The sequence below is a fragment of the Erpetoichthys calabaricus genome, chromosome 1, assembly GCF_900747795.2.
Source record: "Erpetoichthys calabaricus chromosome 1, fErpCal1.3, whole genome shotgun sequence".
Classification (NCBI taxonomy): domain Eukaryota; kingdom Metazoa; phylum Chordata; class Cladistia; order Polypteriformes; family Polypteridae; genus Erpetoichthys; species Erpetoichthys calabaricus.
This window is the reverse complement of record NC_041394.2, coordinates 65188907-65205028: the sequence shown is the minus strand read 5'-3', so window position 1 is coordinate 65205028 and position 16122 is coordinate 65188907. Positions and strand designations below refer to the sequence as shown.

At 32.5% G+C, this 16122-nt stretch overlaps 1 protein-coding gene across 1 annotated transcript; it reads left to right on the top strand.

Annotated features, from left to right (window-relative positions):
* The first annotated feature begins 572 nt into the window (after positions 1-572).
* On the top strand, positions 573-14136 carry LOC127525902 (uncharacterized). Its single transcript, XM_051919308.1, has 5 exons — positions 573-642; positions 3178-3531; positions 9609-9722; positions 13508-13549; positions 14024-14136. Exons 1-5 carry the CDS (start codon positions 579-581, stop codon positions 14134-14136), a joined length of 687 nt encoding a protein of 228 aa, XP_051775268.1. The 5' UTR covers positions 573-578.
* Positions 14137-16122: the final 1986 nt, after the last annotated feature.

Here is a 16122-nt window from a genome sequence, read left to right as displayed (position 1 = left end):
CCTGTTTCCTGACTTGAGCCCATTGCTGCTAGTATTGGCTCTTGGACAATAACTATGAATTACATTACAAAGGTTTGAGAATGTCATGCATGGCATAATGAGAATGAAATGTGTAATAGCCCAGTTCTTCATGAACGTTTCTGGTGTGATGAACCCTTTCAACAAATGTATATTACAAAGACTAAAGAAGTATTTATTGATTTTAGCAAAAAAAAACTTTAATTGACAATCATCAAAGGATGTGAAGTTGTTTGAAAGTTTATAGGATGACACTAGACTCAAATAGTATGTAATATGGAAAAACAAAGAGCACACTGAAATTTTCTGTGGTACTTTTTACCTTAAAGCAATGAAACTCAAAAATCCTTTTTAATTGTTAATATTGTGTATGTAATTTTGATATTAACAGTAAAATCAACTCTCTGTGTAGCAAACAGCAAAATGTGATGCAAGCCTTGGATTCTTTGAGGTTTAGGTGTTTGGTAGGCAAGAGGCGGACTTTTACTGTATTTCAGTCATGAAAAAATACAGAAGGCATTAGAGAAAGAAATCTAACAGCAAGGGGTTGTCACATTGAAATGGTGAAGAATAACATGTTGCTGAAAAAGTCTTCTTTCTTCATACTTCTTAACATCTGCATGGGTAAGTAAATTTATCTTTGGTTAATTTGTGTTGATATGTGAAGTTCAGATTATTTCTAAAAGAGAATACAAAAGGATATTTGATATATAATGATGATGTAGAAAAGTTAAGTCAAAAATATTTAAACTCAATATCCTCTATCAAAGTAAAAATATATAGTCATAACTGAAAAAAATGCTTGCATTTTATATATATAAATAGGCAGAAACAATCTAACTTTATGTGAAATTTTACTGCAATGTTCTATATTTTTATGTTATTTATATTGATTAATTTTTGCTGTACAGTGTATTTCACTATGGGATTGGACATTTGTAGTTTCCACTTCAAGGGATGTTCAAAACGTTTCTGCACTCTTTTCAACTTTATTTATTAAGAATTTCAAAAAACAAATTACATCACTTTCCTACATAGTCACCTTCGTTTGTGATGCAGTTTTCCCATTGTTGTACCAATTTTTTAATTGCTCTATTACTACTCCCACCTTCGCCATTTCCAACGAAAATATAAAAGTACAGAAACTTTCTGAACATCCCTCATATTTCCTGATGATTTACCTTCTGTTTGTATAAGCCTGTTGATATGCTCTGTTTTATATTGTATTGTTAGATTTGTAAACTACTCTGTGATGGTGACACGCAAAATGGTCACAAATACTCTACTACCATGGCTGCAATGACTGCATCTGTCATACTGCAAATTATATTAAACTTTTCCTAGAATTTTTCAGTTACTTTAACTTACCATAAAGATATGTTTAGACTATAAGTTAAATGTTAATATAGACAGTACAGTACAGAAAAAGTTTATACCAGTGTAAAGAGTTATTTGTATTAGAAGAATTTTGGTGAGAACAGATCAATTGGCCCAAAAGAACTTGCCAGTGCACGCTATACATTGAAATTTTGCAGAACATCTCCAGACTGAGATTTAAACCATTAACGTCTGGCAGACTACTTGGTAACTTAGTTCATTTGTCTATGGTACTTGTGTGTGTAGCTACTTTCTAATGTTTGTATGAAATTAAACCTTTACCAATTCCCATCTGTAACCCTGTGTTCTTGTAAAATAAAGATGTTTTATGTGATTGTTGTTCATTGTTTATCTCAGTACTTGGCAAGAGTTAACAGAAAGAATTTATAAAGTGCTTGCTCCGATATAGCCTTTAATGCATAAGGTGTATAATATAATTCTTTACAGAACTTATAAAATATATTTACATAAAAAGAACTAAAAAAATCCTTTATGTATTAGCCATTCACCTTTTCTGCATTAGGCACTTTTCCTGTATAGTTAAGCTTTAAACATTTTACTGTATCTGGAATAGAAGTGCCATATCATAACCGAATGATTTGTAATGGGATCTGTTAAAAATATTTTTCATTATATAAAGTAGTTTTTTGAGGCATAAAAACATAAAAAAATAAGTTAGTTTGTTAATGTGGTTGCATCAGCTACTTACCTTCTCTTCAATAATTTTGTTCTAATTACATTTTTTTTTCAAGTTATAACATTTTGTCCCACTATTTAAATTAAAGTAATTGTGTTATAAACATTGTAAAAATAAACACTGTTTTAAGTTATTTAAGTTGCTGAAAATCAAAGCCATGTCTGGCAGTACTGGATATAAGACAGGCAGCAAAAGCAGAACAGGAAGGCACACATTGCAGGGCACATTTGCTCACACTCAGCCAGTTTAGAGCTTCAGCTAAGCTAACACACAACTATTTGCAATGTGACTGAAGATCAAGAAAATTTAAATTTGAATTTAGTATAATGTAAATGTCTCTGCTTTATTAGACTATATTGTTTACAATCCTGAATCCATTTCAGAGGATACCCTGGCAGCTCTGACCACAAGACAGAAAGCAGTCCTGGAAAGATTGCAGAGCTCACCCAAAATCACACACTTAAACAGACAAATTAGATTAGCCAGTTAACTTACCCTAAACATTTTTAGTGAAAGATGGAAGTACCTGGAGGAAAAACTCATGTGGACATATTAAGATTGTACAAACTCCACACAGGTAATGACCAGGCCCAAGAGTTGAAAATAGGATGCTGGATCTGTGAAACAGAAACACTAACCACAGGCCAACAGTTTGTTAGAATTTATTAGTAATAACATAAATTGCTTATATCTCAAACTTTTGATTAATTTAATGCTTCATATTTAAGGAAAGAAATGGTGAAATATATTATTTTGCAATTACTGTGCATGTAATAGACACACTCATCAATATCTAAGTTTAATAGGCTTTTTACTTGCTTATTCAAAAACAAAAAATTGCTCAAAATATTTTAAAATAAATACACCAAATAACTGAGCAGGCTTTATTCTTTATATTACACTGTATATTCTCAATAATAAGTATCATGCAGGTTACATTTTAACTTACCGAGACAAAGATACACACATTTCCATATTTATTTAAAATCCGTATATACTTATTTTTCAACATTTATAAGTAAACCTGTTAGTTATGTTTCATTCGTATATTTAAATGTAGGTTTTGTGTTGTGTTCTTTTAACAGGCGTCTGTAAAGAGCTGGAGGTGCAGCAGGACCCCGTGATCAACGTGACGGCGGGAGAAACGGCTCACCTGCGCTGCCGCTTCAGCCACTCGGGGAGTTCGATAATCGGCTCGTTCAGATGGTACAGAGGTGCACCTAAAGGCAAGGAGGTCAACAACGACACACACCTCACTGGCATCGTCAGAGTGGACGCAGAAACGTTCTCTCGAGACAAGGATGCCTCCATTTTTATTCTTGAAACGTTGGCGCAATATCAGGACACGTACTACTGTGAGGTGGATCTGCTTGGAGAGAAGAGCACTGGGAATGGCACACGGCTGATCGTTAGAAAGCCAGAAAATAAACCAAACTCAGGTGAGCTCAATTCTACCAAATGCTTGGGGAAAAACCTATAAAATATAATTTGCTTATTTTGCAAAATACAATCAATTTTTTTCTCTTACAGTAAATTACAGTAAATGGTATTAATAGTATGGTATTGTGCACTAATTAGAAATTAATTACGAATGGCAGCACAACATAAATGTTCTTTTTATTTAAATACTAGCTTGCTCGTCCTCCAAAACATCAATATCTGCCGTTTTTGTTAATTCATTCTCCATCATTCACCTTTTATTTTATTCAGTTTTTAACTGCAGTATTGGTTAAAGAGACCAGCACTCAGAAAACAATCGACGTTCATATAAAAACCCAGTACTTGAATGGGAACAAATATACGGTACAGTGAAAACGTACTGAAAAAGAAGAACATAAAACATAGGCACAAGTACAGTATTAATAATACTGACAAATGGAAAATACAGAACATTTTATATTTAATAGAAAATGCAAATTAGCTTAACTGATATGTTGCAGAAAAAATCTTTAGTGTCACAGTTCTATATATAAAAATAATGTCCAACAAACATAACTCATCTGTCTGCATACATATCTCGGGCTGCAATAATAATCTGAAACATTATACTCCAGTTATGTGTTGCAACACTGAAAAACTGACACATGAAAGTCTAAAGTCTTCACTAAGTACAGGCTTACAGTAACAAGTTTACAGGTAAAGTAAAAATTACACACTTTACTAATTACACGACATGCAATCACAAAATACAGCTTAGGATAAACATAGTAAAAAAGAACAATTTTAAACTGATTACCATAAATAGTACTTGACAATTTTATTAATACCATATGGCCAGTTGAGAAGTGAGGAAAGGGAAACAAAAAACTGCAGGTAGCAGCATCCATGGAGAAAATAAACCTCTGGATGGTCCAAAGTCACAGCACAGAACATCATAGACAAAGTTAGGCACAGCTTTGGAGATTTTGGCCAACTGGCTGTCCAGCCCCTCCTGGCCATTTTACAGTATTATATGTGTTTGTGTTGGGCAGACTGATAAGAAGAAAGAGTCTTTCTATCCTTGGGTTCCAATGATTGTCCAACACTGAGATCATCTTCTTGCTCTAAGTTAATGTTTCATACCTTGGAGAAGTTACTTTGGCAAAGCTGTAAGTGGTGCTAAGAAAATCAAATTAACAAAAAACAACAAAAGTGATCATGGAAACCAACGTGAAAGAACAAGTCATTGTAGGGTGCTTTCTAAAAGTACTAAGTACAGTAAACACATTTTTATCATAATGTTTCCTTTAAATGTTGAATTCTGAAATTTACCTCTAGTGGTACTAAACATAGCAGCAAAATTCCCAAAAAAGAAAAGAAAGTGAAATAAAAAAATGTAAAATGCATAGGTATGCAAACCTGTTTACTTAAAGTACACTACATGTAGCATTTAAAGATTCATGTCATCTCAAGGTACTTTCAATTAGCTTTGCCCAGCTTTTTATTTTTATTCTTCATTTTGTTCACATTGGTTTATCTCAAGTTCTCGACTTTCCAGGGATATGTCAAAGGCAGCTGTTTTAAATTTTTTTTCCACAAACCTTAAAGATGCATTGAAAGAGGCACAACATTTTTTCTATAAAGCTTGAATTCTGTACCCATTTTCAGGTTTTTAGCAGACTTTGCAGTATTGTTTGCCTTTATTTTAATTCCCTTTTTTTTCTGCAGCATTGGTAAGTTTTTTTATACTTATTAGTTGTTCATGTAATACTTCCAGCTTCAGGGGTAATAAGAGATTTCTCAATATTTTTTTCTTTTATATCAAATGACATATACTAGTCTAAGTATTTCCAGTTAGCTCTTCTATCAAAGGGCATTTTTGTGCTATTTGTTTGTGATATTAACAGAAAAATCATGCAACACATTTTGTTTTACTGTGACACACCCTGTAACTCTTTGGAGATACTGAGGAATCTTGGACACTTTCTGTCTATTGCCCATTGACCTTAAGAGCTCTTTCACATTTACTGTTCACCTGTCAACACCCTCCTAGACCTCCATGATTGACTGCAGTATTAAAGTAAGTTCTGCTCTGTGCTGTCTCAATGGACTGGTCCCTTAATTTGATCCTAATCTGAACAACATATGGCTGATACTGAAAACAGAGATTTTCTTTAAATTCTCTTTGAATCTGATTGAGACAAATATTTATTTGATTGAGAGCAAGTAATTTGAGTTTTACCACAGTGAACGATCTGAAAACATTTGATTTCCTCTTTGTTATAAGATGTTTCTAATCCTTTTGCCATTTTGAACATGTACAGAGTGATGTATTTAAACCACTGTAATAGCATTACCTCAAATGATAACACCACAAACATAAAGCAACAAAATATGAAAACTGTTCAGATACAAATACTTTAGTAGTGTGCAACACAAAAAATATGTGTGCTAATGACTTCATGTTTCGGTAAAGAAATAAGCTTAAACCTCTTTGCAGCCTGTGAAACTGCACAAGGCCTTGTGGTTGGAAGGGCCTCACCTTACATTTCCCCCATTGTTTTCATTATGTGGTCATGTGCTTCAAATCACAAACATTTATGGTTAGGCTACAAATTTAAAAATACTCATTCTTTAATGACACTTCAGGTTATTTACTAGGTTGTGTGGTTCCTTGGTGAAACTTTGCTTGACAAAAAATGTCACTCTGGGAAAGGTTCTTTGTATATGAAATTGGTTCTTTGTGCTTTACAAAACTGCCTAATAGGTAGAAAAACACATGAAATCTTTAAATTATGTTAGGCTACCTAGCAGGGCACTACAGATTAAGAAAACCTGGAATTAGCCTGTGTGACTGATGCAAAAAGAAGCAGGATCCCATTGGCAAATTACATATCTGTTACCATCTACTCTAGGTTTATTACTGTATGGAGATGTTCCACATCTAAATAAATAAAGGTTCTTTCTGGAGCCTTCATCTGGAAAGGTATTTAAGGAGCCAAAATGGTTCCCCTATGGCATCACTCTGAAGGACAACTATGGCACCTTTATTTTTAAGAGTTTGCACCTACATAACACCTTCATGATTTCAAAACCCTAGAGGTACAAACCATTTAGTTGAATTTTTTATCACATTTAAATAGCATTGCTGCTGCTAAATGTTCCTTACACAATAAACTCATGTTAATGTTAACCACAAGTCACTCATTGCTTCCTTACGTTTCATGGCCCACAATCAAGCTAACGTTATTCATATTGTATATACTCACATGGATTCCTCCCTTCCAGTTATAATTATTGGAGATTTTGAAAGCCTACGGTTACTTTGTACTTGAAAATATTTGTCTGGAAAAATCAATAAATGAAAGTTTATTTATCTCTGATTCTCTGGAATATCCATCTAACCAACTTTTAAACTTGTTTGGTTTAGATGCAACTTACATGTAATTTTTCCTATTGTCCATCACCACTCTACTTTGTTCAGTTTTGCTAAATAGAATGTTATTATATAAATGAGTAAGTTATTTAATTTTTGAATGAATATTCCAATTGGTATTGCCTTCAATGATACTGTATGTCAGTTCAGTGGCCAACCTGTTTTTTCTGGATCTGAAATTTTAGGTGAAAGATAATAATAATAAAAATAATAATGGCATTCATGGAATTACATAAATATTTATTGATTAAAGAAGGATCTGTTTAACATGTTTATATTGTGATATATTTTTATTTATTTATTTTTATTTTGGGTGTCTGTTATTTATTTATTTATTTATTTATTTTTTGCTAATGTGTGAGTGCTAGGGGCATGATACTATTTCGGTGTGATCAATGACATCTTGATGACCATGTTATATAAGATGACTGCACTCATTGACTAAGCATATACACTTTAAGTTCCCTAATTATGAAGAACTACCATAAATAAGTGATCAGACAAACTAAAAACTTAATAGAGTGAACCTTTCTAGTTAGAATTCTTTCTGAATAATAATTCATATCTTTTTTAGTTATTTGAAATAAAACATAATTCATGTAATAGATGACAGTTTTATTTTAAATTACTCTATTTAAAAAGTCCCTAAAATGTTTGTCGATTTGCTTTTGCTTTTGAAATTACCATCTTTTGCTAATAATACAAGCAACAATATAGTAATGATGAAGCAAGTTCAGATTAAGACCAACATGGACCCCAAGAGCTCGAAAGGTCCCCCCTTGCCTTACTAACCCCATCCCCTCCCAATCAGTCAAGTGCATATACTGACACTTTATGAACAGCACAAATATCAATAAAAAATTAGGTACATACATTGAAATAGAAAAAAAAAATCTAAAACTTATTGGGTCAACTTTATGGTCATTTTGTTCTTCATTAGTGTATTGTAATGAATGTGATAAATTGTCAGTCTGATGAAGGCAAAATCACATCTGTGACAAATCAATTGCCTTCTAATAGCACAGTAAACAAACTTCAATTAAATATTTTAAATGTCCAATCAAAATAAAATACCATATAGGGATACCTTCACTTGGCTTTGATGTTGTTGAGTGTGTCTCATTGTCCTCCTCATTGTTGTTCACGTCTAGGTCAAAGCTATCAGAATACGAATTGTTGCTACTCAAAGTGAAGATGCTTGCCGTTTTCTGACTCACTGTTTTTGGTTCATTTATATATTTCAACTTAAAATGGCAGATATAGTTTTCAACAAAAATAAAGTTTTACACTTTTCACTCTTTTTTAAATTTTTCCTTTCACTGCACCACTGGCCTTTCGTTTTAAACGACCATCCATTTTGACTTTTTCTCTTTTTGTGGCCCAGTAACAAAGCAAATGTACCATCTCATAAAAGTGACCCGTTACATCTGCTCTGATCATGCCTTGCCTCTCATGTTTTTGTTTAAAAAGCTTTTCATTTAGGTTGGATTGGACAAGTTTTACTTGTGAGGATCGAAGTGAGGATAGTGCTGGATAGTGAGTTGCTGTTAAGTGCCTGAAAACCTGGGCCTTTCTTGTTATTAGGCATATTTTTCTTGCATATGCTAATTCCCCCTTGCGAGCAGACCCCTAACATGTGCACCCAAATCACCCTGATGGTAGATCCAGCCATGTGATGAATTCACACAAAAGAACTTAAATAAAGATAAAATATAAGCAAAACATAGTACAATAGTTGATCAAAATATTACATTTCCTGACAGAAAATGAATTGTTCAACATTGGTCTTCCTTGCAGGATAAATGAAAACACACCACTGACCACTGAAAATAAAAAAAATAAGTTTTATTTATTTATTTTTATTAATAACATTAACCTCTAATTTTTTCTAGAAGTCATTTGTTCTGCAAAAGATGTACATAGGTACAGTAAACACAAACCTTTAACTGTTGTTTTCTATACCTAATACAGTTCTTTTGTTGTTAATTCAATTTGTAGGCTAATTACAATAAGTTAAACACAGTTCAGGAAAATATGATCAGTAAAATATTCCAGATATTAAAATGTTTACAATTAACAAGAATTAAATCAGGCTTCATACAGTCCTTCACTTATCAGCTCCCCCTCCTTGTCTTTTTAGGTTAGTGAACAACCTCTTACAGGGCATTTTATCAAAAACATTTTCAATACGGGATAAAGAGTATCATATGCTTTACTATAATAAAATGTTTAAAACACTTTCTTGTAAAACTTAAGCAAACCATGACATTCCCTTTTTATCCATGTTTACTGATCATGAGATAACTGGACCGTCTGTGTTTTTTGACTGCTTAGACTGTTTTACCTGTGCTAAACATTGATGCCATTGTCAGTGCAGGTTTGAAGAAGGGTTTAGTCTCAAACTAAACAAAATCTGGGTCTGCATGAACCTTTTTGAAATGAAACCCTAGCCTGATCTTTACTATTTTGTTCTTTTTTCTCTAATTGAGAGACCAAGGAATAGTTTTAGAAAAAAAGGTTAAGAGATAAATGAGCTTAAACTGCACTCCGTAAATTCTCCAAAAGCCAGAATGTCCATCCAAAATTTTGAGTAAACAACAGTTTGATTTTCAAATAGCAGAAAAAGCTTATTTAGCATTTATATTTGGCATTTCATTCTAGATTCTGAAAATGCTTGTGAAGAAGATGAAGAAAAAAGGACCTGGACTGTAATCAGAATTATCCTTTTCACTCTCCTTGCAATCTTGTCTATCCCTGTGACTTACTTTGTTCATCGTAAAAATGAGTAGAATGAGTTGATGGAAACTTAAAGACTGCCAGGTTTAGTTGCATTGCATTGCTGTTTATCTTATTTTACAGGTTATTTAAATTCACTTTAATGTAGGAATAAGAATACTGTGCAAAGAAAAACACTGGTAAAGCATACAAAGGCAGGATAGACTCTTTCAATGATTTCCTAAAAAAAACTGTAAATATTAACATTTTGTAAAATATGCTTGCTTTTTAGTATGTAGGGAACATTTTTGAAATACATATACAATGCATCTGAGATTGACTTTTTAAAAAACAATTAAAAATAAAATCAAGAGGAAACAAAATTGATTTGTAAGTAGAGTGAAAAAATCAATAAGTAAAACCAATGCTATTGAAACAGGCAAAAAGTAAACTTTGCAGAATAACATGTTGAAGATGAATATATTTTAATTCTCCTTGTTGTATCACTAAATTGCAGTATACTATCGACAAGTATTTATCATTCTGTCATTAAACTTTATATTAACTCAGTGATTTTAAGATGAGTAGCAGACATGAGTCCCAGTGTGTTACATAAGAGTTTTATTGCAGTATAAATGTTCTGTTTTGAAGAATTCTAAAAATATTTCCATTCTATTTCTAACATATACAATTTTGCAGGCAATAGACTACAATGTACCAAAAAAAATCTGAATTTATAGTTTGTAAAGATTACATTATGTTTAACAAAATGTTCAATACTGTACACATAATATACTATGATTTACACTATATAATTGGTTTGAAACTTATGTTAACCTGTGTTGTTTTTAAATTTTTAAAATAAAAATGTTTTCTCAAACTGATCTTATTTGTATTTTCTTATTTCGATAATATTTGTTGTTTGCTGGATGGTTTAGGACCAGGATAAATGAATTAAATAAAGTTTTGATTTTATCTGAAAATTTTCACATTAATAAAGAACATTTATAATAATAACTATCTGAACTTAAATATTAGTTTAATATGGAGAGCATATTTCATGAAGTACTAATTCAGCAATTACTTTTTTTCTTTAGCCGTTCCTAAGGTATGTTTAATTTTAATAAACAGTTTTAAACGTGGATTAAAATGAAAACATGTTTATTTGCCTTTTCCTCTGCAAAACAAGTAGGTTCAGAAGATAAATCAGTATTTTCTTCATTTTTCTTTTTATCCTTTGATACATATCAGCAAGACATGCAGAAATCATTTCCTATTTCAGCAATATCCATCACAAATGCATAGTCAATTTCAATGAAAATGTTGCAGACATCTTAAATTTCACTGAAATTGCTGTCAATTGTGTTACATTTAAGAATGTACATGAACTAGCTTAGTTGAAATCTGACCTCAGTAGATTTCTGTATCATCTTGGGTCTTATGGCCTACTCTGATTCCACTCCTTTACAAACCAACCTGTTCTCTGCTCTATTTTGATTAGTTGCCTTAATTGATTTCCGCTCTGTATGCTGACCTGCTTAGTTGCCTCTTGTGATTAGATGGTGGGTAAGGTTTTTATTATAAAAGAAGCCTTTTTGGGTTTAGGTTAAAGGGAGAGAGGAGAAGACTTGTGTTTAACTGATCAAAGTATGGTAAGTTAAGGTAGGATGAGCTTGACTTTGGTGTTCTTTTAAAAAAAACTGTAATTTTTTTCAAGCCACAGCAATCCTAGTTGTAGTGACTTTTAAAATGATTTGAATAGTGTAATGTGTCAAATTTTACAATTATGTATAGCTAGATCTTTAAGTTAGTATCCTCCTACCTTGCTTCTGTTTTGTATGGCTGTCTGCCTCTAATTATGAGAGTGTATTATCATGGCATTCCCCTCTACAACTTAACCAGTTTCATTATCGGGTTGGTCTACTATTGCACCTTTACGATTAACACATACACACAGACGCTAACCACAAAAGTACCGTATGAATGTTGTATACACAGCCTGTAATTCCCTAGCACTTTAACTCCCAAATGCCATATGAATGATGCATGCACAGTCCATCATTCCCTAGTACTCCAAGAGACTTACTTATCAAAGGCACGAACAACATGCAATGTCTTAGATATACCTTAGACCTAAATATGGTCTCCAAGAATATTTTCAAAAGTATAAAGGCTCAGAATTCTTGGCTATTTATCAAACACTGATGTCTTACTTTAATGCACTGCTCATTACTGGACAGAGCTCTTCATCCTCAGCTGATAAACCTCACAGCTCGGATCATATGGCAGTTCCTTACTGCTCCAGGCACTCTAAATATTTACCTTATTAATTCAATCACTCTAGATATTTACCTTATTATTTCAAGATACATCTAGATATAAAGACAAAGTGAAGAAAGTTAAAAGAAACTTTTTATTACATTTATTAATAGGATAACAGAAAATGTGTATAGCAAAGTCAGGATATACTGTATATAGCCTTTAGAAAAAGCTTACAAAAGTTAAAGATGTCAAAGATGAATGTCCCAGGGTGCCATTGATTTAGTGATCAATGTTGTTCATGAGAGGCTTTCGCTGATGATTAGATGAAATGGTTACACGTCTCTCACCCTCTCCAGTCCAGGACAAGCCCATCACACTTCCCCATTAATGCATACTGGGCTATTTTCGAAATGCAAATTAAACTATTTTGTTAGCATTTGGAATATACGAGTAAAGTGGAAAACTGCATGGACAAAAGAGAACATTCAAACTATACACAGAACTCTGGATCTGTGGCTCCTGTTTATTATTGTAGTTGTAACTATCACATTTCTTGCCATCAACAGTATTTTTGCTAATATTTCTCTTCTTAACACCACTTCAACCTCTGACAAAGCAATTTCTCCTCAGTAATAGGGTATTTCAGTAGATCAGAAAAGCAGGATCATTACAGACTAATATTAGCATTACGTCTTTTTGTGTCATGCTTTTCAAATCTGGTTAGACTGAACAATCAATTACAGGCAAAAAATGTGCTTTCATATCTCATTTTGTTTTTTAGTCAATTGTGACCTCTCCTTACTTCTCAGTTTCACGTTCACAACAACACAATATAATAGGTGATCAGGTCTGAACACCTGTTGTTGCACAGCTATATATGTATGAGCAGAGAGACACTTTCCGTTGTGGCTTTTGTAACATTTGTGAATAAATGAAGAACTGAAAATGCAAATATTTCTGAAGCCATAGTCTTGTTATCTCACAATGTCACAATCACAATTAAATATTAATGAAAAATAATGGCCCATACCTAACTATATTAGACATTTACCACTATCTGTTTGTGCCTGAAATGAAAAAAATGAGCCTTGGCAACTTCATAAATATTATTTTGGTCAGTCTATTGGATTTCTACAAAGCTTGCTGCCACAGTGTCACAGTACATGATAGCATTAAAAGAATAATAGCAAGTGATAACCTATTATATTATTCTTGTTATATTAGGTTTATTGCTGCAATTTTGTCATATAGGCTAAACATAATGCAGACATGTTGAGGAAATAATTAACATCTCTTTTGCTAAAAAAATGCAATTTTGTTTGGAATATTAATCAAAGAAGGTTCCTTTAATTTACATAATGCTTTTCACTGCTAACATCTTCACAAAGCACTTTAAAAGCCATTACTTTAACTAAAATAATTAAAATAGAAATAAGTAAATTAAAAATATGATGATAAGAAAAATGTGAATACTGCACCATGACAACATGCACTGAACTGAAACATATGGATGTCACAGTGTTGAAAACAGCTTCACATAAATGGTCAAGTAAACTTGCAAACCATTTCCCTTTACCTTGTAGGTTATATTGAAGGACCATTTCAGTCTCCTCAGAGTATTACAGGTAAGTGGAGTGCATTTAATTACATAAACAGGACAAGACTGAATCATAAATTTTTTTTTACACATTTGGTAGTAGCACCTGATAAAGCAACGTTCCACTAATTAAAAAAATGTAAAAACTCATTGTGATTTCTTATATTTCGATGCTTGCTCTATATGTTTCATTTAATTTTAAACTAAGAAAGAAAATCAGATTTTCTCTATGAGGAATGGTCCAAAACATTTTTTAGAATTTTGTGATTAATACAGTTCTGGGTGTCTGTATATTTTGTTTGCTGATTATACAGATCTCTATGCTGTGCTCGGATGGGTGTTCAGACTGATATAAAACATAAATACATGGGTTACTTTTTGACTGAATACTTGATTGACTTATTCATTGTGTACAATATAGAGAGCCTACTTGATTCTTTGATAAAAATAAATATATACAAAATATTTCAGTTATTTAAATAAACTTTTTATCTTATTTCAGGCAAAACCTGTATGAACCTAACAGCTGTACTGAATATTATGAAGATATTGATCATAGGACTTCTCCCAGCTGAGTTTATTGCCTCATATGTGATCAAGGCTTTCTCGTCCTAACAGAGAGGTGTCTCAACAAGTGCACAGGGCTGTTTGTTTTATGAATTACAATATGCAAACAGCAGCACATGATTAGATTAATTTATAAACAAACAGAAAGTCAAATGGACCTTCTTCTTTTTTTCCCAAATGAAAGTACATATCTTTAATTACTTTAAGAAGAATTGCTTTTGAAAATCAAACTTACTGCACATCTGTGTCATTAAGTTTCTTAGTGTAAACAATAAACAGTCCGCTTCAATAGAATATAATAATACTTTTTATTTTCCAATACATGGAAATAATTTTTGTTCGGACATTTTATGAAAAAGTAAATGCTTTGATTATTCAGAATGTCTTTCTCTTAGTTATTGTTTTTGTTTGTTTATGGCTCTGATGTTTTGCTGTATTAGATAGTTTACTTATTAAGTTGATATACAGTACATTCAAAGTATTACTTGTTTACTGTCAGCTTAAAAATTATTTTGTCTATAAAACATGACAAAACCTCTATAATATTATGAAGTAACTCTGCAAATTCTCCCTTTCTTAATATATTCTAATTTTCATATGCCTATTTGCATGGAACATGCTGTGGAAGGTAAATAAGGAAGCGGAGAACTGAAGAAAAGTTGGGGTGCCAAATTGGTCATCCTGTTTACTGCCTATGTCCAGAAAACAGAACAAAAATGAGCACACGGTGGTTCAACGGAAAATAAGCGTAAAAGCTGCCTCTTAAGCCTCAACCTCTTCTCAAAATACTCAGCTCTATCAAGTAGGTCTGAGTCTGGAAGCTCGTTCATGTGGAACGTAGTTCCTCCAACAGAGACGCCATCTTTCGGGATCCCTCGGATTTATGCCATCCTGAAGGGATGTGGCTTAACTCAGTTGAAGGCGTAACTGGGGTGCCCTCCTTGGGTGGTTTCTAGGAGCTAAGGAAGAGAAAAGAGATGGTATGGTTAGCTTTATTGCCCCCTCTTGTTCCAGGGTTATTGCATTCCTTATCAGTCTCTGGAAGTTGATTCTCAGACACTCATGAGTGGCAGTGTTAATTTAATTTATTTTTGTATACAGCTCCTCACTCAAACCGCTATAACAAATTCAGAGATAAAAAAAAATTATAGACATTACCAATAACAAAATACAAACATATAGTATAAAATACAGATTAGTGTAAACACATATCAAACAAACCAAGTTCAACCTGACTAACACAAAAAGGATCCTAATAGTGTATCTCCTTGATATATTGCTGAGATATGGCCAGCTGACAATGGAGGAGAGAAAAAGAAAAACTCCAGTTAGCCACATCCCTAAAGAAAATAAATCTCTGGCCAGTTAAAATAGGCAAAGTCAAAGACAATGCTATATATGGTCACGACAAACTAGGTTAACTTGCCACCTAACCTCTCCTGGACATTCTACAGTATTACATATGCTTGTGCTGAGCAGTCTAATAAAACAAAAAATCCTTTGATTATAAGGTTCTCAGCTTTTCTAGTGTTTTCCTGATGAATACGAAAACAGCCTAGCAGTACAGTAGTAGCACCAACTGCCACAGATACAGAGATGTGAAACAAAACAGAGTAGGTTTAGGTTTAGTAACATTTCTTAGTTATTGTAATGCTGAAACTTCATGGGCATTCTTTACACACATACACATACACTGTACAACAGCTAGTGAATAATTCATAGTAATAATCAAATCTAGAAGAAATAAATGCATGAATTATTTCTCAGAATCATCCATATTTAGAATCTATCTTAATTCTTGAGTAATTTTAAGATAAAAAAAGTTTTAATTAGTGATGCAATATGTGTGTTCTAAAAGGGATACTAAAAATTCTGTGCCAATTGAGTAAAGAAACATTTATAGATAGTGAAATAAAAAGTGATGGAATATTGTTAAGGTATGTATCATTCTCCAGATTCATACCATTTCTCATTTTTTGTATTGAAAGGTAAGTTCTTATTGTCTATCCACCTTTTTAAATCTCAGAGAAAATT

What these genes read in the sequence shown, in the direction of transcription:
- LOC127525902 (XM_051919308.1), top strand. Translation starts at nt 579, where the DNA reads ATGGTGAAGAATAACATGTTGCTGAAAAAGTCTTCTTTCTTCATACTT. An exon ending in TGTGACTTACTTTGTTCATC is followed by an intron (nt 9,723 to 13,507) that starts GTAAAAATGAGT and finishes TTTACCTTGTAG; the next exon opens with GTTATATTGAAGGACCATTT. An exon ending in GTCTCCTCAGAGTATTACAG is followed by an intron (nt 13,550 to 14,023) that starts GTAAGTGGAGTG and finishes ATCTTATTTCAG; the next exon opens with GCAAAACCTGTATGAACCTA.